The sequence below is a fragment of the Myxocyprinus asiaticus genome, chromosome 43 (assembly GCF_019703515.2).
Source record: "Myxocyprinus asiaticus isolate MX2 ecotype Aquarium Trade chromosome 43, UBuf_Myxa_2, whole genome shotgun sequence".
NCBI classification, from domain to species: Eukaryota; Metazoa; Chordata; class Actinopteri; order Cypriniformes; family Catostomidae; genus Myxocyprinus; species Myxocyprinus asiaticus.
In genome coordinates this window covers 17,166,534-17,194,201 of record NC_059386.1, presented here as the reverse complement: position 1 = coordinate 17,194,201, position 27,668 = coordinate 17,166,534, and the positions used below count along the sequence as shown (strand labels likewise).

Sequence of the window (27,668 nt, the reverse complement as noted above, 5' to 3'; positions counted from 1 at the left end):
AGTTGAATGATGGTGATGCGCGCACAGGGGCTGTCAGCGGTGGAAAACGGGAGGTACAGTAAAGAACCATTGTGCTACACAGGCGTGTGTTCGTATACATGGTCTGAAAACAAAATTAAACTTCACTTTGGATTGAACTGAAATACATTTATAAGGTAAGGAAAGCTGTAGATTGTCGTTATAATTTTATTTAATGTGTCCATTGTCTTGCATCCTTCGTATAAGTGGCTAACAAGTCATGAACTTGTCAAACAATGTTTTTTTTAACACGTAAACATTACTTCTTTCTTTATTATTGTCATTGCCTGATGACAATACCATCTCTAGTCATTCCTAACATAACTTTTGTTGTAAAATAAACCTGAGAGCTTGTCATGTATATTTGTGTTAAAAGTTGCATGATCAAATGACTTCATTATAACTCACAATTTTTTAAGCATGATTGTTTGTTTAAAATGTGTATTGTGCATGAGTTTGATAACTATAAAAAAAAATCTGGTTTTGCTTTAGCAAGTGATCATAAGGTGTCAGTAGTTCCACAGGTTTACAGACAGATGGCACTCAGTCAAGTTCATCTTTGTGACTGCTGGTCCTTTAAACACAGATTCTTTAATCCATAGATCATAGTTACAATTCAGTTTAGGACAAGACTAATGTGTCTCAGAGCTAATTAAAAGATCATAACAAAAGAAATACATTTTTAATAGTTATCTGACTTTTTAATACACATATCAAATTTAAATTGCTGCTTTGATTAATAAATAATTATTTATAAAAGGGTTTTCTAAAACCCAATGCGTGATACACAGAAGAAACTGAAACTTGTTAGGGTAAGAGAAAACATGTAAAAAGAAAAGCATTACATAAGGAGGAGGTAATCCTACCAAAATGTCCATCCCATGTTAATAAAAAAGAATACAGCTGTCATATGCTAATTTTCCTGCTTCATCTTGTGCGTTGTTACACATAAAATCATGTGGTAACTGTAGGTTTTTAAAGGGTTAGTTCACCCAAAAATGAAAATTCTGTCATCATTTACTCACCCTCATGCCATCTAAGATGTGTATGACTTTCTTTATTCTGCTGATCATAAATTAAGATTTTTAGAAAAATATGTCAGCTCTGTAGGTCCATACAGTGCAACTGAATGGTGGACAGAACTTTGAAGGTCCAAAAAGCACATAAATGCAGCATAAAAGTAATACATAAGACTCCAGTGGTGAAATCTATATATTCAGAAGCAATATAATAGGTGTGCGTAAGAAACAGATCAATACTTAAATCCTTTTTTTACTACAAATCTCCACTTTCACTTTCTTCTTTTTCTTATGGGGGGGGGGGGGGGATTCACATTCTTCATACATATCACCACCTGTTGGGCAGGGAGGAGAATTTATAGTAAAAAAGGACTATTGGTCTGTTTCTCACCCACACCTATTATATCGCTTTTGAATATACAGATTCAACCATTAGAGTCGTATGGATTACTTTTATGCTGCCTTTATGTGCTTTTGGACCTTTAAAGTTCTGGCCACCATTCACTTGCAATGTATAAACCTACAGAACTGAAACATACTTCTAAAAATCTTCATTTGTGTCCAGTAGAAAAAAGTAAGTCATACACAGGGTGAGTAATTGATGAGAGAATTTTTATTTTTGGGTGAACTATCCCTTTAACACAAGTAGGTTAGCTGCGGCCCAGAGATCTCCAAATGGGGGGGCGGAAACTCCAAAAGTGGGCGGGGTAACTCAGGAGGAGGTTGGGACACTTTCACAGGAACGCCTTTGCTCTCTAAAATGTACTCATAAAGATGTCTGTCAATCATCCTATTATCCTTCATAACAATGTACTCTCAATTGAACAATGCAAACTGTCTGCATTAATTAAGAGTCATTACTAAATGTATAAAGTACTCTGTTTAATGGATACATTATTTCCACAAACAATATAATCAGATAAGATTGTAAAGGCAACTAAGAAACAGCACCATGTCCATGGTACATCTGAATACCATGCAAATGCCTTTACCATTACTGTAAGCCTACAATGTGACCACCACAGTATATTTTTGTAAGGGATGTCAACATTGTAGAGTTACCCCAAACCCAGACTGCTCTTTGAATGAATCTTTTCTCTTTAGTAATAATTAGATTAACTCCCTGTTTTGGCATTCTTAACCATTTAATTAAATTATTTGAGAATCTCATAGATATATAACGTCCTCTGCACTTATTGTTTCCACATGTTTAGCACATTGTCCAAATGCATATGTGTCCAGTTGTGATTTTCTCACTGTGTGTATTTCAATAAAGAAGAGGAAGTACTGTCATGAGACAGAGATAAAAATTTTTTTTTTGCACAATAAAAGCTGGCAGCGCCCTCACACACACAAACACACACCCACATGTGTTAGTGGCAGGTGAACAGACAAGTCAAGTACATACCGACACATGGAGCAACGCATTCGACTTGACTAGACTGTGTTGATATCGTAATTACCATAAATAACGCGCACCTACAAAAGAGTAGATCGAGAACGCCCACCAGTGAATGCCTAACAATTTCTAATAAATTATACAGAATCATTCGTATATTTTAAGCAGTTTTATTGACTGTCATAATAGGAAAACAATTGAAAAACAGCAAAAACGCATTCTTGTCCTAAAAAGCTTGACGCAGCACTATGAATATAACAGAACGCATGTGTCTCGAGACGCGCCTTTAAATGTTGACGTTATTTTTACCTGACACGGCGTCTAAAACACGCTGCGCTCCTGCGCGAGACGCTGCGTAACGGTTTACAGAGAAAAGACAATGGTAGAAGAGCACAGACGGACACAAAAATGCGTTCTGCGTGAACGGCTCTTATGCGCCTCTACAGCAGTTAATATGGTTATGTTATGTTAGTTCTATTAGACTAGAGCCTTGTCCTTACCTCACATCTACACTTCTGAGGGAAGTACTGCTACAACGTGACAAAGGAAAGCTGTTCGCACAAGCCCCGCCCGTACGTCCAATAAGAGCGTTAGTTTTGTGTTAATGGGCGGGGTTTATGTATAGTAGGCGGAGGTTTCGTCGGCTGGTAGCCAATGCGAGAGGTCTAGGGAACGGTCTGGGGACACGTGAAATTTGTTCCCAAAGTTGAACGATGGTGATGCGCGCACAGGGGCTGTCAGCGGTGGAAAACGGGAGGTACAGTAAAGAACCATTGTGCTACACAGGCGTGTGTTCGTATACATGGTCTGAAAACTAAATTAAACTTCACTTTGGATTGAACTGAAATACATTTATAAGGTAAGGAAAGCTGTAGATTGTCGTTATAATTTTATTTAATGTGTCCATTGTCTTGCATCCTTCGTATAAGTGGCTAACAAGTCATGAACTTGTCAAACAATGTTTTTTTTAACACGTAAACATTACGTCTTTCTTTATTATTGTCATTGCCTGATGACAATACCATCTCTAGTCATTCCTAACATAACTTTTGTTGTAAAATAAACCTGAGAGCTTGTCATGTATATTTGTGTTAAAAGTTGCATGATCAAATGACTTCATTATAACTCACATGATTGTTTGTTTAAAATGTGTATTGTGCATGAGTTTGATAACTATAAAAAAAAATCTGGTTTTGCTTTAGCAAGTGATCATAAGGTGTCAGTAGTTCCACAGGTTTACAGACAGATGGCACTCAGTCAAGTTCATCTTTGTGACTGCTGGTCCTTTAAACACAGATTCTTTAATCCATAGATCATAGTTACAATTCAGTTTAGGACAAGACTAATGTGTCTCAGAGCTAATTAAAAGATCATAACAAAAGAAATACATTTCCTTCTGCTGATCACAAACGAAGATTTTTAGAAGAATATATCAGCTCTGTAGGTCTGTACAATGCAAGTGAATGGTGACCAAAACTTTGAAGGTCCAAAAATCACATAAATGGAGCATAAAATTAATCCATACGACTCCAATGGTTAAATCTATATATTCAGAAGCGATATGATAGGTGTGGGTGAGAAACAGATAAATATTTAAGTCCTTTTTACTATAAATCTCCACTTTCACTTTCACATTCTTCTTTTGTTCTTCCATTTACTACTTATCACCTCTGACTGATACTACCTGATGAATATGTTATTGGATGGAAACCTAATTACAAATTAAAATGAAATGCAAAATACTGTAAAAATTGTTCTATGATTTTAGGATGCACAGTGGCAACTTTATGATTCTCTGCATACATTTTATAGGCTATGTCTTGAAATTGCTTCTTATCTTTTCATATCTCTCTTTGTTCAGAGGTACAAGCCACATATATGTCCTTAGCATCTATGTTTCTTGCAGATGTTAGTATCTTGTGCTGATGTTGCTTGAAAATATTTACAAAAATGTTGTAAATTTTTGTCCCACCAGATGGCTTAGAACTCCAAAGTTTCCTTAGTTTAAGGACTATTAAGTGGATGAATCTACAAACAATAGGGAGTGAAATCGCTACAATTTAGAAACTTTTACGGAGGATTTCCCATGCGTGACCCCAGCTTGGTCTCAGACACTGCTTGCGTTAATTATTCCATTATGAGTAATGACAAATTCCAAACACCTGTGAGCAGTGGTACGAGAACAGGGAACGAAATAACGCACAAGGATGAAGGGGCAAGCCAAAGGAATTCATCTGCCGAAATGAGTGACAGTTCCTTAGACAATCACAGCCGGCATGTCCGTCCCAGGCTAGACATCTCTACAGAGCCTCAGCCATCACATTCTGATGACAGAGATGCCCACTCGAGTGGGAATGACTCGACTGAGAGGGAGAGCGAAAGGCACATGGGAAGGGGAGCATCATCCACCTTCAGGTCTCACAATGGAAAGGGTTCAACCACAGAGACTACAGAAAGCAAGAGGTAGCCACATGGAAATTGGTCTTTTAAAGGGCTAGTTCACCCAGAAACAAAAATTCTCAGTCATCATTTACTCACCCCTATTGTTCCAAAAACCGTATGACTTTCTTTGTTTTGTGGAATTCGAAAGGAGTTATCTTGCAGAACGTCCAAGCTGCTCTTTTCCATACAATGACAGTGATTGGTGACTATGAATGTCACTGGTCCCCATCCACTTTTATTGTATGGAAAAGAGCAGCTTGGGCATTCGGCATAGTGCTTAATATTAAATATCTCCTTTTGAGACATGCAAATACAACTTAACTAGCTGTAAATTATGCTCCTGATGGAATATAATAGTAAAAAGATACACAAAAGATATTAAACCTGTTCACTTTCCATACAATGAAAGTGAATGGTGACTGAGGCTAACATTCTGCCTAACATCTCCATTTGTGTTCCATGGAAGAAAAAGTCTTATGTGTTTGGAACAACATGAGGGTGAGTGAATGATAGAAGACTTTTTATTTTCGGGTGGCCTATCCTTTCAACATAATACATAATTATGCTTCAGTCTGTGTAGACTTAAATTACTTGTTATTTTTATGTGCAAAAATTCTATCTTCTCAGCTCAAATGGAAACAGTCCCTCCCCACCAAGCAGCTCGGTGTCGTATAGTCTTTTGAGTGGCAGCTCAGAGCGGGACCACCCAAACTCCCAGCAACCCAAAGGTTGCAGCAATGAACAGCCGGCCCGGTTGCAGACTCAGCGAGAGCTGCTGAAGGCCCTGCGCGAGCTCAAGATTCGCATGCCGATGGAACGACGCGGAAAGGGACGATCTAGCACTCTGGCCTCCCTGCAGTATGCACTAAGCTGCGTTAAACAAGTCCGGGGTAAGTTCAGTCCAATGAAATGCAAGAGTTTCTAAGGCTATATTCGCTCAGTCAGTGTTTGGGATTGGCAACTGTATTTACTAGCAGGTGTAACTCTCTAATTGTCCTGTTCATACAGCAGTATACTGTCTGGAATGTGTAAATTTTTCGATATTTGATCATGTTATTAAGCTAAAAAAAGCTAGATGTAGCACAACGAATGGAACAGAACACATGTGTCTCGAGATACGTTTTTAACATTGGAAATAATTGTTATAATCTGGTAAAAATGTAGCACTCCTGCGCAAGATGATAACAAAACAGTGAGATGCGGCACAACGGTCAAAAACGTCCGTCTAGCACATGTTTACATAGAAAAACAATTGGAAAAAAAGCACAGATGGATGCAAAAACACAATGGGTGAGAACAGCCCCTAAAACAGGACTGACAGCCATATTCTGCTACTGTGTGAGTGTAGACTTTGAGACTAGATTGACATACATAATTTGAATTCTTTCATTCCAATGTTTTACTTCCTAAAGTAAAAGTTTTTCAAAAAAGACTCCAATTGAAACTTAATTTGCATTTCTAAGTGAATCTCAATTTGGGTGTCTCCATGTTCTGGTATGTGTGCTTGCAAAGTTGCTAATGAATGGATGTGATCTATTCTGTTGCAGCTAATCAAGAGTATTACCATCAGTGGAGTATTGAAGAGAGTCATGGGTGTTGTTTGGACCTGTCGTCATATACTATTGAAGAGCTAGACAACATTACATCAGAGTACACCCTTCAAAACACGGTATGACTGGACAGGATACTTCATACAAATCAGGCCTTGAGTCTTCAGAAAAATATTTTTCAACAACACATGAATAATCAATAACATTTTTTCTCTCTTTCATCTTAGGACACGTTCTCTGTGGCAGTTTCCTTCCTCTCTGGTAAAGTGGTTTACATTTCATCCCAGGCGGCCTCTCTGCTGCGCTGTACACCCGAGAGGCTGCAGGGGGCGCTGTTTTCTGAGCTGCTTGCGCCACAGGATGTCAGCACCTTTTACAGCAGCACAGCTCCCTGCCGTCTGCCGCCATGGGCGTCCTGTGCTGGAACCAGTATGTGGGAGTTTCTTTTACTGTACATACATAGTAAACAAATGTTATATATATATGTTATAATTGCCATATACACAGGGTTCGTACAAGGTGCTTGAAGTACTTAAATTTGGCTTTTTCAAATTTAAGTCCTGGAAAACCCTTGAAAATGGTTGCTTAAAAAGTTATTGAATTATAGAAAATCGTAAAATACGATGCTTAAATCATTTAATAAATGAAATATATTTATTTATTTTCGGAAAAACACGACGACAGACCACTAGACCACTGCTGAAGCTGGCAGCACATAGACGGCGCTGTCACATGACACCTGTTACTTTTGGCAGCGCTGTTCAGAATGGGCCAATCACAATCAATTGTTACTGGAGGATTTAAAAAATAAGTATTTTATTGGTACTACTGTGGTGGATTTAGTAAGTATGAATCCTTGCAACTCTCAGTTTTAATTAAAAATTACTCCCCAGAGTGAAAAAATTAGATGAGATGTAAAATGTTCTGAGATTTGAATGCAGATCAATGGAGGATTCAGTTTTGTGAGTCGTCTAGCGCCCCCTTGTGTAAAGGCAGTTTTGTGTCTCACAAAATGGGTTATTTCTGACAACATTTGGGTCAGTATCAAAATATGTTGACAAACATGTCCCTTGACTTTTTTATTCATGAAAAATCTTTCAAATAGCAAAAAATAAATACATTTAAAAGGTATTATTCTATAACATAACCTTTAATGATATGAGATGGCTCGAATCTGTTTTGCAAATTTTTTAGAAAATATATTTGAAATTGTCAATTGCCTGAAAAAAATCCTTGTCCCTTTCATCTGGTACACCACTTCTATGACATGTAATGTTAATTATGTATTTATTTTGTATTTGTTTTTAATATAAGCATTAGTGCAAGGCCGAACAAGTGTACAAAAAAGCGAAACAACATTATTATCAATAATTTAAATAATTTAAAAAGAATGGGGGCCTGGGTAGCTCAGAGAGTATTGACACTGACTACCACCCCTGGAGTCACGAGTTCGAATCCAGGGTGTGCTGAGTGACTCCAGCCAGGTCTCCTGAGCAATCAAATTGGCCCGGTTGCTAGGTAGGGTAGAGTCACATGGGGTAACCTCCTTGTGGTCATGATTAGTGGTTCTCGCTCTCAATGGGGCATGTGGTAAGTTGTACGTGGATCATGGAGAGTAGCATGAGTCTCCACATGCTGTGAGTCTCCGCGGTGTCATGCACAAAGAGCCACGTGATGAGAAGCAACTGAGACTTGTCCTCCACCACCCGGATTGAGGTGAGTAACTGCGCCACCACGATGACCTACTAAGTAGCGGGAATTGGGCATTCCAAAATTGGGGAGAAGAGGGGATAAAAAAAAAGTAAAAAAATAAAAAAGGAAAAAGCAAAAAAAAAAAATTATAATTCAAAAAGAATGTTTGTCACTTGATTTCATGGCATTGGTGTTGTCAAAGTTAAAACCTTTTTTTTTTTTTTTTTTACATTTTACGTTTTTTTTTTAATACAAAAAGTTGTGGAAAATAATTAAGGTCAAAGTACAGAGGCTGATTAAATATGCATATAGTGATTTTTCCCAGCATGTTAAAAAGTTATTCACATTTTAACTAATATTTTCACACAAATATGTTTGGTGTTGTTCCCCATCGAACCCTCAAAATGTGGTGTTTTAACCCTCATTAGTGTTAACTTAGTGTTAACTTGATTCATTCATGAAACAAAATTAAATTATAAAAGAAAGAACAACTGCCAAGTTGTCCTTTTTATAAATAAAAATGAATGTCAACATGTTGTGAAATGTTTACCCTCAGCGTTTATAGGCATAAACTGAACTGAACGGAAAATGTCAATATTTTGTAAGTTGGAAAGTCAGTTTTTTGAGAATGACCCATTTGCAATTTGGGTCAGTTCCTCACATAAATCTGTTACATAATCTGTTTTAGAAAACATGGAACATAGCACATGAGTCATATGCACTACTGTTTACAGACCCAGTTATTCACTTTTGTTGGAAAGCGAAGTGCGTTTTAAAGGAGCACACTACAATTGAACATCAGTTTAGTCATGAACCAAGAATTGTTACTGCGAATATGTAGTTAAAGATGCTCAATGAGATATGTTGTACTTGTAAGAAGTGGTGAATTTCTGTATGAACCCTGTATACAGTACATGAGTTATAAAGCTGCCATACATTTCTATTTACAAAATGAAATTTGCAATGAGTCCTCAAACTTCTTTACTTATTTTGTTGTGGGGGGGGGGGGGGTTTGTGGTAATGAAATACATTTTTGTGGTAATCAGTATTATTCCACAAATACTGTCATCTGAGCTTAACTTGTACTGAACCCAAAATATTCCTTTAACGTACATGAAAGGGCTGGGTAAGAATATCGATTTCTGATGCATCGCAATCTTCATTTGAACAATCTCAATATCAATTCTTAAATCCCAAGATCTTTTAATCTAATGAATCCATGAATCCATATGTCTTTGAATAATGTCTCTTTAATACCCTTTCTGTTTTTTACAGTCAGTTGTTGATTAAAAACAACAACAACAAAAACCATTTAATTCTAATCACACATGGATGCGCTAAAGAAACCACACACGTTTTCTCTCATTATATGTGCTAACTGGCTGATGCCACTTGTCTTAAAGAGATAGTACCGATTAACCTCGTGTTCTACATATCAATGTAAATACTTGTACATTTTACAAATTAAGCAAGTAAACAATAAAAGTGTAACAAAAATATATATGCAACACAGTATATGCAATTTCAAAACATTAATTTATGGAATAGACTGAATTTGAACATTTTTTAAAAGCTAAAATGTAACCATTTTGATGAAAAACTAGTGATAAAATATAATTTGTAAAATTAATATTTTTGAATTGTAGCTAGAAGGGTTGCCTAGAAGGTTCCTTTATAATTAAGAACTTAAGCTTAGAGAGAACGTTTTTAATTTGTAAGCAAAATGGACATGCACCCATATCGAATCGAATTGAGATCGAGATCGAATCGAGAAATCTGTATCAATACCCAGCCCTAGTACACGAGTCCTCATAATACTTTGCAATAAATGTATCAAAGCAATTGCCTAGACATTTTTCTCTTCTCCAAATACATGTTTCCAATGTTTACTGTTCTGTTTTGCCGGATAAACTCGTAAAAAAAAACCTCCATTATGCTATCTGCAACGCTTTTCATGTGGAGGTCAAAGCGGCACTTGGCGCTGGCGTTTAGCGGTGCGTTGACGCCCCGACACAAATCATGTGAAAGCTTCTTTGTTCTCCAAACTCACCTATGCTCAAAACTTCAAGCACACTTTGTTAGGATGAGGTGTAACGGTGCTACAAGTAGTTTAATATAGGCAAAACATTTTTTTGTTATTCTTTATAAGTGCCCAATCTGCCCAAAGCAAGCTGGGTAAAGTGAAAATATGCTTGATGTGTGTGCAGCCTCACAGGTGGACTGTGCCGAGGAGAAGTCAATGTTTTGTCGGATTAGCAGAGGTAAAGACAGTGACGGAGAGGTGAAGTATTACCCCTTCAGACTTACACCATATCAGCTGACCCTGAGAGACTCCGACACGTCCCACCCTGAACCCTGCTGCCTCCTCATTGCAGAGAGAGTTCACTCCGGTTATGAGGGTAAGGCAAGACAGTGTCCATGTCAAATACTTGGCATTCACATGTAACAGGACACTAGAATACATTCACAGAATACCGCCATTCATTTTATAGCTGTCAAAGTTAATACATTAACACATGCAAACACATTAACACGTGAAAGTTGTTTTGTTATTGACTTATAGCATATTTGCATTGAGTTCCATGTGTTTCGGTGTATTTCGATGAGTGTCATCCACAAAAATTGAGGAACCTAATAATTACACAGGCCTGTTATTTAGGTGTCTTGGAACTGAATGTGTTAATTGTGGAAAATTATGACATCGCAATGAAATATTTTTATAGATTGACAAACCTACTTTATAAGTGTAATATTAACACTTAAATAATCACACATCACTTGCTTTGTTGTCATCTGTTCTCATCTTGTGTTTATATTTTGACAAAACAGCTCCTCGTATCCCAGCAGACAAGAGAATCTTCACCACCAGTCACACCCCAAACTGTCTCTTCCAAGAAGTTGACGAGAGGTTAGCACTTTTACCTTAAGATGTCTCTCACTCTTAAAGTACACTTTTTTAAGTTGAATAATCCTCCTTCTCACTCATTTGCAGGGCTGTGCCTTTATTGGGTTACCTTCCTCAGGACTTGGTCGGGAAACCAGTGCTGATTTACCTTCATCCAGATGACAGACTCCTCATGGTCGCCATACACAAGAAAAGTGAGTCTGGCATTCTGGATACAGACCAGGGCTTGGTGATATAGTTAAATATAAAATATATCGCAAATATTTGATATTTATCGCCCTGCCCTAAATCTGATACGAATTAAAAGGGGAGTTTTGTAGCAGATTTTATTAAACTAGTTGTCTTTCTATCTCCATCAGTTCTCCAGTTTGCAGGGAAGCCGTTTGAACATTCTCCCCTGCGCATGCGTGCACGGAGCGGGGAGTACCTGACCCTCGACACCAGCTGGTCCTCCTTCATCAACCCCTGGAGCAGGAAGGTGGCTTTTATAGTGGGACGCCACAAAGTTCGAACGTAAGTTGCTGCTCAGTTTTTTTCCTTCATACGCGAGTAAATGATGACAGAATTTTCATTTTTGGGTGAACTATCCATTAAAGTAGTCTCACCAAGCTTGTCCTCCATCATTCCCCTGCAGGAGTCCCCTAAACGAGGATGTGTTCACTGCCCCTGAGGTTGGGGAAGTGAAGACCGTGTCCCCAGAGGTGCTGCAGCTGAATGAACTGATCCATAGATACCTGGTGCAGCCCATTCACAGCGGCAGCTCTCAGGGTTACGGCAGCCTGGGCAGCAGCGGCTCCCACGAGCTCCAGCGAAGTGCCACCTCCTCCTCTGAAAGTAACGGACATGCTTCAGAGGACCAGATCAAACCCAGGAAACCAGTGAGAGCATTAATGTTTATAGATCTACATAACCGCATTTGAACTTGCATAACAAAATGTACACACATACAGTTTGTTGCCACATTGGTATCACGAATGTACTTAAAGTAATCGAGTACTTGGAAGCGACAGCAATGATCGATCATGAAAACAATAGTTATGTGACTTTTCAGTCATGATTTGCTTGACTGAAAAACATGTTTAAAATGATGTACACTTACATGAGATGAAGTCTCTAGTCATATCCGTCTTAGAGAAAAAGCTGTTTTATTTTAAATGGTGGTGGGTGGAAATTCCGTGAGCGCCACCATGCTGAGGTCATATAACCAGCTGAATATGACCGTATTTTCCGGAATATAAGTCACGTTTCTTTTCATCATCTTAAAAGTTCTGAGACTTATAGTCTGAAGCAACTTATTTACAAAAACACACACACCAAAACAAAAATGCTCACACAAACAGATGAAAACATTAGTCATAGAGACAATAGTAGCTTTTTAAAGAAGCCTATACAGAGAGTATATGCCTTTACAAAGTACTTTATGCAACCAGTTTAAATATTCTGTTCCATCATAACACTATTTTTCTAACAAATGCTAAACGCTACCAAACGCAACTCTTCACATGTCCACAAAATGACGTTTCTTCACAGTCATAGTAACAGCAGTAGGGATGTCATAAAATATATTGATATAAGATATATTTATTATTGATTGGCACATTATTTTTTCAATATATTTTTGAGGCATCGCTATATTCAAATTAGCCGACATTTAATTTAGAAGCCTAATTTGCATGCTTTCCAATTCACTCAATTGGCCTTCTGTTTAACAGTCTGCATAATAGCGCTGGGAGACCGCAAGAGGGTGATGTAACATTTACTGAAGCTGGTCACGGTCAGGAAAGAAATCGGTATCACACACACACACACACACACACACATACACACACACACACAGGACGAGCTGATGCGACACAGCATATGGCAGTCCAAAGTTACAAAGGTTTTTGTACTTCTTCAAGAGTAAATAAAGTGACGTTGATGAGTTTGCAGGTTAGTGTGTGAAACTGGTGAAACGCCGCAAACTGAACGATTACAGTATGGCGACGTTTATTATGCATTTTCTCTGTATGTAGCTTTTAATAGGTCTTTCATTCAAGCTGTCAAACCACAAAAAGACATAATTGTAACAGAAAATACATTGTGTAGGCCAGGGCTTTACATCCTCGTTGAAAAGTGGGCCAGATGGAAAAAATGTTTAGGCCACGTGGGCCAAGCCAGGATATTTTGTTATCGAAAATCTTCTATCTACAGATATTATGTTATAGTAGGCCTATAATATTTGTTCACTATATAAATAAAACATCTGTGTTTATAGCTTTAATTTTTTATGATTTAAACTTTTGACTTTTCAAATTGAATTTCTCGACCAAATGAATGAATAGAACTTTTCTGTTGCTCTGAACTCACGCTTGTCAGTCATCCATGATTTTAGTTCTTTAATCTCCCCCTATCGTCAAAATGACGGGTAATGATTCTAAACTTCTAAAAGCATCTAAAAACGCGGTGCTTCTACACGAGACACTATATGAGAAACATCAAGACTTGGCGCAGCATCTGTTTTGCACAAGTTTACATAGGAGAACTATTGAAAAACAATGTGAGCAGAAACAAAACGCGTTCAGTGTAAACAGCCCCCAAGACAACTGACAACCTCACAGGGGCCATTGAAAAATTCCAGTGGGCTGGATTTGGCCGGATTTCCTTTGATAATGATATGGGTCAAATTTAATGAAAAACTATGTGAACTGCGCTCCGTGGCATTTCAGAGTTTTGACGCTGAGTGCTGGCAGTGTGTGAGTACTTTCATAGAAAATAATTATTTAAAATTATTAAAAGTACCATGTCGTCCGCCAGACGTGTTCATGCGCATAATAATAAACAACTGTCATTAATAATAAACAAATAGATTTTTGTTCTAATTTTGTGAAATTTACCAGATGTCATCATCTCTGGTATGGATGTCAAGGAAAACAATAAAATTACTATCCTGATGTATAGAAATCTTCAGATTATCGATGCGTGAAAAAGGCTTAAAAACAGTCAATCAGTGAACCTGATAATTAGTGCATAGCAAAGAGGGTTGCAAATACCAGAAATATGCAGTTAGACAGTCGCAAACGTTAATAAATTAATAGAATACAACAGGCATATTGTTTACTCGCAGACTAAAAGCTGTTTATTTGTATACAGCAGAGAGTTACACATGTTATAAACAGATGTGGCTTATTTGTCTTTTTTTTTTCATGAAACAAACAGAATATGAAAAACGATTACTTAAAAGTGCACTCAGTCATTTTTTCCTCATTAATAAAGTTGAACCCCTAAAGACATGAATTGTAATTTTCCAATATATGTAGGAAATCATTAGCACTCACATTAAAATGAAGACTCCAGTCATATCAGTAACCTTATAAAAGCTGTTTTATTCTACATTGAGAGGGTCCGCACATGGGGGCTGCCACGTTTGAATCACATGACCAGCTGAATACAACTCGCTCAATCTCACTAACCATCCTGTTATTTGACACTTTCACTGATTGATTAAAGTGATCATGGCTAACTGTGAATCCTAGTGTTCTACAATGGCATCTGAAACTGAAAACTATTGATTTTAAATGATGCTGCATCCAAGCCGCTAGGTGTCAGTCCAAGATGACACAAAGACAAAAGTTACTGTGTGCACCTTTAAAGCAGGTGCTCCGATTGAAACAAGGCCAAATACTGCATGATACGATGTGTTGATCCTGAGGTTATCTTCACGGACTATGTTTTGACATTTTGAGCAGCTAAAGGGAAGTCGGCGGCTACTCCCTGGTCCTAGTGCCTGTCACATGCAACCTCTTTATATAGAGATGCGACTCATCTGTGTTTTTTTTCTCTCAGCAATGCAATTTTGACCAGGTGCGGCTTTATTTCCGCAACATACGAGTACTCGTTTTATCTAGGTCATCCCCCTTGCAAAATAAATTAATCATGTCTGACTGTGAATAAGCACATTTTTTAAATGACATCAGCAACTAAGGACTTCTGTTTTTGTGTAATGCCCCATCTACACCACTAGGTGTCAGCGCAACATATTAATGAAGTGTACCTTTAAGAAATGTAGAAAATTTGCAGTGCTTCAACCTTTTATTTATTTTCTCCTTTAGATGACGTTTGAGAAGATTTGTCAAGATGTGCACATGGTGAAGGCCAGCGGACAGCAGGTCTTCATGGAATCCCGAAACCGGCCTTCACCCCCACCTCTCAAACAGGGCAGCTTAGGTAACATCGCCAACATGTCAATAATATATCAGCTGACTATCTTTTTAGCCAGAGGTTATGGCCTTGTTATCACATTTTTAGTGACATGATGGCTGTGATTTGTTTAGAAGCATTGGTGAAGGCGGCAGAAACAGCAGAGGCCTCTGCAAGAGAAAGACTGGCAAGTTTAGCTCTGTCCAGTCCACCCAGGAAAGAGCTGCCCATCATTTATTCATACCAGCAGATCAACTGTCTGGACAGCATCATACGGTCAGTGTCTCACACTAGGTGTTTGTCTGTGTCATAGTGGGAATAAGTTTTATACCTCCTATTTGTATTTTCATTTCTCTTAGTGTTTACTTATGTGTTTAGGGTAATTAAGGCACTTTCATATTAAATTAGAATATTGAGAGAAAAGTCTGTATGTGGCTATTTGAGTGCATACAACTGTCTTATGTCTCTTCCTGTGTTCTTCAGATATCTGGAGAGCTTTAATGTCCCTGGCACAGTGAAGAGGAAGTGTGGCTCATCTTCCTGCACAACCTCTTCCACCTCTGACGATGACAAACAAAGGGAAGCAACCGGAGCAACCGAAGGTCAGTTAAGGATAACTAACAGATAAATGGTTATTCAACCAACACATTCTTTCCTAAATGTTGTAAGTCTTCACAAGGTTTATTTTACATATAATGAAGCTCCTAAACTGACAAAAAAAAGAAGCATAAAACCACATTAAAAGTAACCAATATGACTCAAGCACTATATTTCAAGTACACGAATATGTAAATTACGACAGAATTTAAATTTTTGAGTGAACTAACTCTCTGCGTATTCAGAAAGTCAGGGACTCATACAAGGAAACACTATCACTAATTCTATAGTTCACAGCATTGATTCAAGTCTGCATTTGTAAATGTACATAAATGTGCTTCACTCTTCCCTTTAGGCATAGCAGAGACTCTTGTGGGGACTGAGGGGTCAAAGGTCGTCCCTGCAGCACCAGCACACCCCCTGACCCCTCTTGCTCTGCATTGTAAGGCTGAAAGTGTCGTCTCGGTCACTTCCCAGTGCAGTTTCAGCAGCACCATCGTACACGTTGGGGACAAAAAGCCACCTGAATCAGGTCTGAATTATTTTTCTCTGTATGTAGCTTTTCTTTTCTACAGCAAATGTTCTCAATCGGTTTTGTTTCAGGACCTAGATTTTACATTGTACATCAAGTGCCGACTCAATATAGTACCAAAAATGTGTTTTGTTCAGAAGTAAATGGAAATGTTCATTAGGCCCAACAATATCCAAAGTTATTAACATAACATAGGTTGAATAGGAACTGAACCTTTATTTTTAAAGGAATAGTTCACCCAAAAATTTAAATTTTCTCATCATTTACTAACCTTCATGCCATCCCAGTGTATGACTTTCCTTCTTCTGCTGAACACAAAATAAGATTTTTAGGAGAATTTTTCAGCTCTGTTGGTACATACAATGCAAGTGAATGGTAGTCAGAACTTTGAAGGTCCAAAAAGCACGTAAAGTCAGCAAAAAAGTTATCCATATCTTCAGAAGTGATATAATAGGTGTGCGTGAAAAAAAAAACTGATATTAAGTCCTTTTTTACTATAATCTTCACTTTCACTTCCACATTCTTCTTTGGTTTTTGGCGATTCACATTCTTCGTGCATATTGCCACCTACTGGGCAGGGAGGAATGGTGACCAGAACTTTGAAGCTCCAAAAATCACAATAAGGCAGCATAAAAGTAATCCATAAGACTTCAGTGGTTAAATCTATATCTTCAGAAGCAATATGATAGGTGTGGGTGAGAAACAGATCAACATTTAAGACCTTTTTTTACTATAAATTCTACTCTCTGCCCAGAAGGTGGCAATATGCTCAAAGAATGCGAATCGTCAAAAACAAAAGACGAATATGAAAGTGAATGTGGAGATTTATAGTAAAAAAGGACTTAAATATTGATCTGTTTCTCACCCACACTTATCATATCACTTCTGAAGACATGCATTTAACCACTGGAGTCTTATGGACTACTTTTATGCTGCCTTTATATGCTTTTTGGACCATCAAAGTTCTGGCCACCATTCACTTGCAATGTATGGACCTGCTGAGGTATTCTGCTACAAATTTTCATTTGTGTTCACCGGAAGAAAAAAAGTCATACACATTTGGGATGGCATGAGGTAAGTAAATAATGAGACAATTTGCATTTTTGGGTGAACTATCCCTTTAAATTGTCTTTATTAGTTTGAATGTTTGGTTTCTTAATGTCTCTTGAATTTTGACACTCTCAGTAACCAATAATTCACAGAAAAAGACACATTGTGGTCAGCACAAACCATGTTTAACTACATTGCAAGTGAACCGGTGTTTAATGTAGTCTGAGTTGTATGTTATTTTACCTTGTGTCACGCAACTTGTCCATGTTGGCATATGCCTAATTTGGCTAGCATCTGCCAAGTGGTAAATTAATTTCCAAAATACCATATAGTTTGATAGGATGCACAGTCTTTGACGTCAACAACAAAGGATATGGAGAGTGTTTTTTCCTTATTTTAAAATAAGTCTTTTTTTTTTTTTGCTATCCTTAAGGGCCTTTCAAACCAAACATGTTTTTGCGTCCGCCTGTGCTTTTTTAAAAAAGGTTTTCAATGTAAACCTGCAATAGATGGACATCTTTAACCACTGCATTTTTTTTTTCATTGTCTCAGCTTTATCTTTTTAAGATGGCATGTCAAGTTAAAAGAACTTTAACTTTTAAAAACTAATCTTGAGTCACCTGCATTTTGTTCTATTCGTTGAGCTACATCTAGCTTTTTTTAATGCAAGAACACATTCATTCTGAACACCCCTAACTGTGCATGAATATATTGTTAGTTGCATTTTATTATTTGCATGTGGCATATATATATATATATATATATATATATATATATATATATATATATATAATTTTATTTGTTTATTTTTTTGTGTTGTCCGCGACCCTATCAGAACAGGCCTGTGACCCATTTGGATTGTGATGCACTTTTTGGATTTGAGAACCACTGTGCTACTGTATGCTTTAATTTAATATGGTCTGCACATGATTCTATGTAATGTTCCTCTAACTCCTCCACCCTATCTGATCTACATCCAGACATTGTTATGATGGATGAGCTGCCAACCACCCCAACACCGTCCACCCCAGCTCCACCCACCTCTATCACCTCTCCAATGCCCATGAACTCACAGCTGACCTCGTTCCCCACCACTGCTGCCCCTGAGAAAGACAAGGAGAAGGAGAGAAGAGGAGGAGGAGAAAGCACAGGAAAGGGCCTCACAAAGGCAGTTCTGTCAGCACACACCCAGCAAGAGGAGCAGGCCTTTCTCAACCGCTTCAGAGATGTCAGCCAGCTGCGGATGGCCCAACCCAATGGGCCACCACAGCGCAAACATACGTCTTCACCTGGTACAAAAGGTAATAACAGCATTTTATAGCTGTAAATAGTCTTAACATCACTGAATGTTAGTATTACAGTAGTTTTGTATAACTAGACTTTTTAACTGAGGCATTGCAGCTTATTCTGGATTCTAGAATAGGAATATTTTTGTAATACGGCTCCAGAACCCAGTTTAATTCTTGCTTTTTCCTGCTGTCTGTCTGATTTCCTTTACCTTCGCCTTCATTATTCTTTTTCTGCTGTCTAGGAGTAAACAGCTCGCAGAATTATCCTTCTGGTGGTGGCAGCGGTCGTTGGCATGGCAGAGGTGGGAAGAGACGAAAACACCAAGTAGACAGAAACATTCCTGAGACTCCCTCCGGCTCTGGTTCTGGCCCCTACAGGGCCCCTAGAGCTGCATCAGCAAGACCCAACTTCCCCTCTGTCCAGCACTCTTCCAACTCTTGGCCATCATCGGTGGGATCCCAGACTAGCGGAGCTCCCGTTATGACATCCTTTCCTCCTGGCTACATGCCCATGTACCCCATTTCGCCCCCTTTCTCAATGTCCCCAATGGCCACGGATCCTTCTTTGCAAACAGGAGGCCCTAGGTTCTCCATGCAGGGTTCTCAGATGTTTCCTCCAGTGATGCCACCAGTTATGACCTTCATGTTGCCCAATTATATGTTTCCACAGCTCGGGAACCCAGGACCACAACTTAATCCGGCCAACGTGCTGCTCAATGGACAACTGCCCCCCCAGATGAACCCCTTGGGCCAGTTCCCTTCATCTTTTGCTCAAATAAACCCTGGTGTACCTTCTTTTAATCCTGCAGTGGCACAGTTCAATCCTCTGGGCTCCCAAATTAATCCTGCCATGCCGGCAATGATTCCCCAACCGTTCTACAACCCAAATCCACTGTTCACTTTCCCCAACTCTTCATCAATGCCAGCAGGAAATGTAGCCCCTACGCTGCATGGACAGTCTCGCTCCAGCACACCTCAGTCTACAGGGCAGCAGGCTGGCGAGAGGGAAGGGGCTGGATCTCCTCTCTTTCAGTCCCGATGCTCCTCACCGCTCAATCTGCTGCAGCTTGAAGAATTGCCGAGCAACCGCACGGATGCTATGCAACAGACTCCACCCCCAGGGGGAGGCGCAGCTCAAGGAGGTGGAGCTGGAGGGCAGAACTCCAACAATCGCATCAACACCAAAGATCCCAAACTAAATGAAAATGTAAGTTAAATAGAGTGTGTTTATGTGTTTGGATCACATAAAATCAAATAGGTTAATTTTCTCTTAAACTTCAAACACTGTGTATTTGTGGCACTATAACAATTCCTTTGTTTTGAGCAACCCGTCTAACCTGACACAGCAACATTGGCTTGACTAATGACGTTAATTGGGGGTGGGTGTATCTGTTTGTTCAATCAACAGAAGATGGTGTTTATTTTTGCAATTCCATTTAGTGGTACTAGTAGCGCAGATATGACATACTTCATTTCTAGAGAAAGAGCTTTATATCATGAGGATAACTGTATAACATGACAACTGTAAATAACAAATTGTGCACAACCATCCTTATATGCTATTTGTATACATCAGGGGTGAGACCTGAGCATGACTGCTGTGTGCATTTTCCATTTCCCTTTTTTATTTGTAACTAGTATCACCTAATAAACATGCAAAAAAAAAAAAAAAAAAAAAAAAAAAAATTCTAGAGCAAATGGTCGGATTTTAGGAGTGAATGCACTTAGGTGCATGGAGAGCTATAGGATGCTCCCTTGCTCCCTATTTAGTGAATGACTTAACCTCCAGTGTTCTGTCTTTCTGCACTAGTCTCAGAAAAGTTCGAAAAGCACCTTATTTTCATTCTAACTCCATATAAATCCTCTGAAAGCAACATTTTTCAACTTTTGGATGAACCCATTGATTCTCAATGTGAAAATGCAGAGTGAATGTAGGAATGCATTTTCTAATGTTAATGAATAGAACCGTGTTGTACAGTAATAACAAAATAAAATAAATAAACATTTCTATTAAAAATTAAGCAAAGTGACCACAGATGTGTTAATGTTGAATTGCAACATGTTTTTTTAACTTTTGTGGGAATAATGTCCCAAAATCCACGTATGTGTACATCATGTTTATCAGCGTGCTGACACATGGACAATTAATGCATTTTTTAAAGCGCCATATCAAACTTAATTAGAGACACTACTCTTTACATCCAAACAGGTTTTAATGAAAACTTTATAGAGGTTTCTTACCAGTGGCACTTTATTTGGCTCTGCCCCTGTAGAAGCGCTTCACAGAAATTGACGTCATGTTGCTGTGTCACGTGATTCAGTTCGGCAGAAGTTTAACCCTTAAATGACAGTCTAGAGTCTTGTGAACAGTATTCAGTCAGTTTAAATGAATTTAAATTATGCGTTGCATATTGCGAAGCCAAAATACAATGTCCACACATGTGGATGCGGGGTCGCACAAGCTAAAAATAAGTTCCATTAAGGGGCAATATTTTTGACAAAGTTGTTTTTCAGGGACATTTTTCTTTCTTTTTTTTTATTTATTTTTTTTTTACCTATATTAGGACATATTTCCAAACCATACAAAAATATTCTTTCATCCTTTTAAATATGAATCCTTTTTTTTTTTTTTTTTAATCATCCTGTCAAATAAACTTGCATTTAATGAATTTGTTAAAACAATCTCAGTCTGAACAACTATTACCTATAGATTTACGTCATATCTATTTAAGTCAACTAATTTTTTGCCATATTGTGTATAACTAGGCCTAAAATAGAATATTAATTATATTAGATTAATTTATTAGAAAAAAAATTTGAACCCAGATTTTAAATTTCGGGGGCATTTTTGTCAATTTCAGGGTAATTTTTGTCCTGAACCCCTGTAAATTTCTGTCCCAGGTTTGTTTTTGATGTTTGAAATTTACCATGTTTCCTGTTCAACTTGGTTAATTTAGACTGAAGTCAATGAGGCCAACCAGGACGCCATGTCAACCTCCAGTGACATGCTGGACCTACTTCTGCAGGAGGACTCTCGCTCGGGCACTGGCTCAGCTGCCTCAGGCTCTGGGTCAACAGGGTCGAGGTCTGGGTCATCTGTCTCTGGGTCGAATGGCTGCAGCACTTCAGGAAGTGGCACTAGTAAGTTATTTACTTATACAGCCTTGTAATTCTTTGCAATTGTAGAAAGAATCAGACTTAAACCAAGATCAAAATTTCCGACTGTTACTGATCCTAGAGCTTTCAAGCTACATCCACCAAACTTAGCACAGACCTTCAGGCTGTTCTAACTCTGGTTGCTATGACTTTTCCAACTGATTGGAAAAATTCTAATGAATGGTGACTGAGGCTAATATCTCATTGTTTTTCCTTTTGATCTCAGGAAGCAGTAATACCAGCAAGTATTTTGGAAGCATTGACTCGTCAGAGAACGATCACTCTCATAAACCAGCATCAGGAGATCTGGGAGGTGAACAGTTCATTAAGTTTGTCCTGCAGGACCCCATTTGGCTCCTCATGGCCAACACCGATGACAAGGTCATGATGACGTACCAGATCCCTGTCAGGTAAGACCATTTTACCAAAGCCCAGGTTTGTTGTGTTTAGTTCCAACTCTCTTCTAACACACCTGCCTGTTTTTTACAAATGACTCCCAAAGTTCTTGATTAGCTGGTTTAGGTGTGTTCGTTGGAGTTGAAACTAAAGCCCAAAGTATGCTTAGATTTTGACGCAAACGCTTAGCGTCTGCATACAGTCGAATGCTAGCCTTTCAAAGCATACTTCACTTGACTGTGCTCGCATACACTGGCACTTCAACTGCTATCAGAGACAGGTCTATTTATTTTCAGTTGTTTAGATGCATAAAGATGTCTTTATATTACTTCATACTCAAGTTAAACAAATACAGATATCTCCTGACCTCCCCACGTACGCGCTCGTGACGTGCACATCCACTGTTGTTGTTTTCACCTTTGTCTCCTGATGTTTAGCGGCGATAACTTCTTGCACTTCTTCATGACAGCAACAGCTCAAAAGTGAGTGTTGCCACCTTGTGGGCCCACTAATTAGTGCCAATAATTCCAGGCGCATGTGCATACTGCACGAAAAATCAGGCTGCATGCATACAGTGCTTGAGCACTCTGCTGATGCCGAAAATTGCGTCACGCATCCTGTACGCAGATGCCTAGCTTTTGCGTCTGACTGAAGTTTACTTTGGACATAATGGTGAATTCTAAATGGAATTTTTGGGCCCAGGAAGGGGTTGCCAGTTTTAGGGTTGTTCCGAATGAAAGTGGGGAACCTAATCCTTTCACCAAGGCCTCTTTCATAAGGACATACACTCACTGAGCACTTTATTAGGAACACTATGGTCCTAATAAAGTTCCCGACATGGTCTTCTGCTGTTGTAGCTCATCTGCCTCAAGGTTTGATGTGTTGTGCATTCTGAGATGCTATTCTGCTCACTGCAGTTGTACAGAGTGGTTATCCGAGTTACGGTAGCCTTTCTGTCAGCAGGAACCAGTCTGGTCATTCTCTGTTGACCTCTCTCAACAACAAGGTGTTTCCTTCAGCAGAAATGCCACTCACTAGATGTTTTTTGTTTTTGGCACCATGCTGAGTAAACTCTAGAGACTGTTGTGCGTGAAAATCCCAGAAGATCAGCAGTTACAGAAATACTCAAATCAGCCCGTCTGGCACCAACAATCATGCCACGGTCCAAATCACTGAGATCCCATTTTTCTCCCCATTCTGATGGTTGATGTGAACATTTACTGAAGCTCCTGATCTGTATCTGCATGATTTTATGCACTGCACTGCTGCCACATGATTGGCTGCTTAGATAACTGTATGAATAAGTAGGTGTACATGTGTTCCTAATAAAGTGCTCAGTGAATGTTAGTGAATTGTAAGGTCAATTCACGGAAGTAATTTTGGCATTTATGATCATGTGATCCTGGGTGGTGCATTCTCGCGAGGATTTTCATACCTCATTTTCAAACCTGAGGTAATTATTATTTCAGATCTTACCTGGGATTTAAATTTGAATTTAAAATTTAAGAAACCATTTTTTTAAACTGAATTAAAGAGACAAACAGACAGTATTTTATGGAAACATTTTAGCTGCCCTAAACTCTGCAGGAAGGTACTGTAAATCTTCAGGAGAAAGGTTCTGAGCATCCCTGGACCAAAATATGCTTGTAATGAGTAGTCATTGATATTCAGTTTACAGTTTAATTTAATTCCAGTGATGTGGATCCATTCCGTCCTTCGGATGAGATGTTAAACCGAGGTCCTGCATCTCTGTGGTCATTAAAAATCCTAGAGCACTTCTTGTAAAGAGTAGGGGTGTAACCCCGGTGTCCTGGCTAAATTCCCCCCATTGGCCCTTATCAATCATGACTTCCTAATAATCCACATCCACTAATTGGCTCTATAACTCTACTCTCTACTCTCCACCAATAGCTGGTGTGTGGTGAGCGTACTGGTGCACTATGGCTGCCGTTGCATCATCCAGGTGGATGCTGCACACTGGTGGTGGTTGAGAAGAGTCCCCTGTTCACTGTATAAAGTGCTTTGAGTGTAGTGTCAGAAAAGCGCTATATAAATGTAACATTCATTCATTTGTATGTGTTTGTACAGAGACAGAGACTCAGTACTAAAAGAAGACAGAGACGCCTTGAAAGCCATTCTGAAGCATCAGCCTCACTTTACTGAAGAGCAGAAGAAAGAGTTAACTCAGGTCCACCCATGGATCCAAACCGGCTGCCTTCCCAAAGCCATCAACATTACAGTGAGTAGCTCTTCACAAAAGCTCTGTTCCAAAACCTAGTAAGACGCCTACCTAGACAGCATTATAAGGCAGTATAGGCATGCTCCCGATGCTAAGGCTGCATGTTATTTGTAATTGTCCCTGAAATTGGATTGCTAATTATTGTAATTTCTCTTCTTAACAGTCATGTACAGGGTGCGGATCTCCCACAGACTCCTTGACTCTTCCTCCATTTGAGTTAGACTTTCACGAGATGGATCTTAACATGGTTTTGAGAGAAGAGGCGGTTGCAGAAATAGCCTTTCCCTTGAGTCCTCCAATATCTGATACCGAGCAGAAAGATACTGTGGCCAGTGCGGCCACTGCAAGCAAGTGACATCACTAGAGGAGAAGTGGGACTGAAGACTGCTGGACAATGATTGGTCATCTCGCTGGCTGCCACTGTGTGATTGGCATAAATCAATCGGAAGTGCACTCTAGTCAGACTTGACAGCTGATGATTGTTTTCATTAAGACTTGAATTAACAATTACTATACACAAAAAGTGATCAACTGATGAGACAAATCTGGACCAATTTCAAAGGGTGAAAGGTTTATTTTGATCTTTAATCCTCTGGGACAATGTCACGTCAGTCGTTCTGTAATATTATGGATATCTGGTATAACCAATGCTCTGAACAGTTAAATGAAAAAGGGAATGAAAGACTTCATTTATTTTTCATAGTTTGATGTAAACTGATATGTACGTGTTGCACAAGATGGATGTTAGCATCCATTATTTTTTAATTATGAGAGGAAAGTCGTTTATTAAGGGATTTTATTTGCACTTTTCTTCTTTTGGGTTCTCATAATATTCATGAGCTTGTGTGGCCTTATGATCGATGCTGTCTCATAATTCATGACACCACATGACCTTCCTATTACATGCACTTCTTTTAACAGTGAGTTGCTTTTGAATTATGAACAGGTGGACAAAGGAGTCAACTTCACAAACAGCATTCATTCTGACTGTGAGTCTGTTATCAGATCAGCCCATTGATATTAGTAAATCAATGTTGCTGAATTCAAAAGTTAGTGAAAAAGCACATTCACGTCTGTTTGAATCCGAGCACTTTTTCAAACAGAGCTCTTCATTTATTTGTGCATGAAATTATAGATATAAATGGCTTGTATATGTTGTAACATCTTCGTTTTCTTTTACAGTCCATAGAAACACAAGGACACACTTTCAGCCTGTGTACTCTGTTTAGCATCCAGTATCTTGTTCAGTTTCACAACATATATGAGACGTTAAATCTTACGGGATATAAGCTTTGTCAATAATGCAAAGCAAGACAAAACATATCCTTGGTTCACCCTTTAGATTAAATTGTGAAGGTATAAGCATGTCTGCGAAAACAGACAAGCCCAATCGGTTTACATGCAGTACACAGTTCTGTTAAAAACCTTAGTTGAATGCGCAGGAATTCTAAACTGAATGTGTAAATTGATCAACAAAATGTATTTAAAACATATGAACTTATGCATTTTTGTTTCATTGACCCTTAATAAAGAAGTGTATTTTTGTGTACTTTTACTGGCCATCTGTGAATAATGTTTTACTCAGTTTTATGGATGATCAGATTTTGCCTTTATTGCCACTAGAGGGCTTAGTAACATACCTGGCAACATCCACATTTACCCTGACACTATACTTTAAAATTTCTTTGCCTAAAAGATATGACCAAGACTTTTTACTTATCTTTTATTTTCCAACAGGTCTTAAAATATATAATTCATATCCCAAGTTGTTGAAAGGAATGTGTGTGTGAGCAAAAGAGAAAGATTCTTTGAATAATCCACACTCCTTATTTTCCAAAGCTTAAATCTGTAGTTTTCCTCAGCTCAAGAATGCAGAGAGATCAGATTCAGTCTCATGGCGCTCGTCTCGATATTTCAAACTGTCTAGATTAGTAAACCAAGAGGTTTCTGTAAACTCTTCTCATAAATCTTGCTGTGAATATTTATAAGGACCTCTTTGAAGAGGCAGAGCGATAGGAAGGAGAAGAGCAAAGCTGTTTGTTGTTGACATTGTGTGATAGAGGGGTTCTTATGCTAACCATAATGAAAGAGGAGATGATTGTAGTGGCCTGTTTCATCCTGACAAACTGTTTGGGTGTTGCGCGACTGCAGTTTTTCACCAGTTTTCATTCGCATCCTCAGCATATAAAACTATCTTTATTTTTGATTGTCACATTTTGATGTGATTTTCATTTTAAATGATGATTTTCATCAGGTAAAAAAAAATCACAACGAATGAACAATTCTGTCATCATTTACTCACCCTCATGTTGTTCCAAACCTGTGTGATCATGTATCTTCTGTGGAACAAAAAAAAACCTAACAAACGTGAACATACATGAATGTCGACACGTCGTGAAAATAACACTAAATGGCATTGGTTCTTGAGTGCAACGAACGCAACATGGCAAGTATGTGGAATATGCAGAAGATTTGAAAGCTACTGCAGAGGGCAAATTTTTCATTGAATCACAAATTAATTTCAGTCTGTTCCTCACAAAAAGGTATTGTATGGCTTAAAGGGTTAGTTCACCCAAAAATGAAAATTATCTCATCATTTACTCACCCTCATGCCATCCCAGATGTGTATGACTTTCTTCTGCTGAACACAAATGAAGATTTTTAGAAGAATATTTCAGCTCTGTAGGTCCATATAATGCAAGTGAATGGTGTCCAGAACTCTGAATGTCCAAAAAGTTTATAAAGACAGCATATAAGTAATCAATAATATAATATCCAGTGGTTTAATATATGCCATCTGAAGCTACATGATAGATGAGGGTGAGAAACAGATCAATATTTAAGTCCTTTGTTTCTATAAATCTCCACTTTCACTTACACACCTGATAGTGAAAATAAAAGTGGAGATTTATATTTTAAAAAATGGACTAAAATATTGATCTGTTTCTTACTCACACTTAACATATTGCTTTTGAACATATAGATTTAACCACTGGAGTGGATTACTTTTATGCTGCCTTTATGTGCTTTTTGGACCTTCAAAGTTCTGGCTATATGTAATTATAATAGTATAGACGTAGTTACAAACTAATTAGTAGTTACTAAGCCCTTCCCAACTTACGTGAGACCTTACGCACAGCTGGTGCAACCCTGCCCTGGACACCATTTACTTGCATTGAAAGGACCTACAGAGCTGAAATATTCT

General features: G+C 38.4%; 1 protein-coding gene across 2 annotated transcripts; it reads left to right on the top strand.

Annotated features, from left to right (window-relative positions):
* LOC127433183 (period circadian protein homolog 1-like) lies at window positions 1–26,018 on the top strand. 2 transcript variants are annotated; one of them, XM_051684900.1, is made up of 20 exons: window positions 1–155; window positions 4,412–4,899; window positions 5,506–5,768; window positions 6,426–6,547; window positions 6,656–6,857; window positions 10,328–10,519; window positions 10,950–11,028; window positions 11,113–11,219; window positions 11,385–11,538; window positions 11,660–11,903; window positions 15,117–15,231; window positions 15,339–15,480; window positions 15,688–15,806; window positions 16,157–16,333; window positions 18,364–18,684; window positions 18,915–19,879; window positions 21,630–21,813; window positions 22,055–22,238; window positions 24,313–24,463; window positions 24,627–26,018. In XM_051684900.1, exons 2-20 carry the CDS (start codon window positions 4,523–4,525, stop codon window positions 24,816–24,818), a joined length of 4,290 nt encoding a protein of 1,429 aa, XP_051540860.1. In that variant the 5' UTR covers window positions 1–155; window positions 4,412–4,522; the 3' UTR covers window positions 24,819–26,018. The 2 variants fall into 2 exon arrangements, with proteins under 2 accessions (XP_051540860.1, XP_051540861.1); XM_051684901.1 differs by lacking the exon at window positions 1–155 and adding an exon at window positions 3,138–3,295.
* Window positions 26,019–27,668: the final 1,650 nt, after the last annotated feature.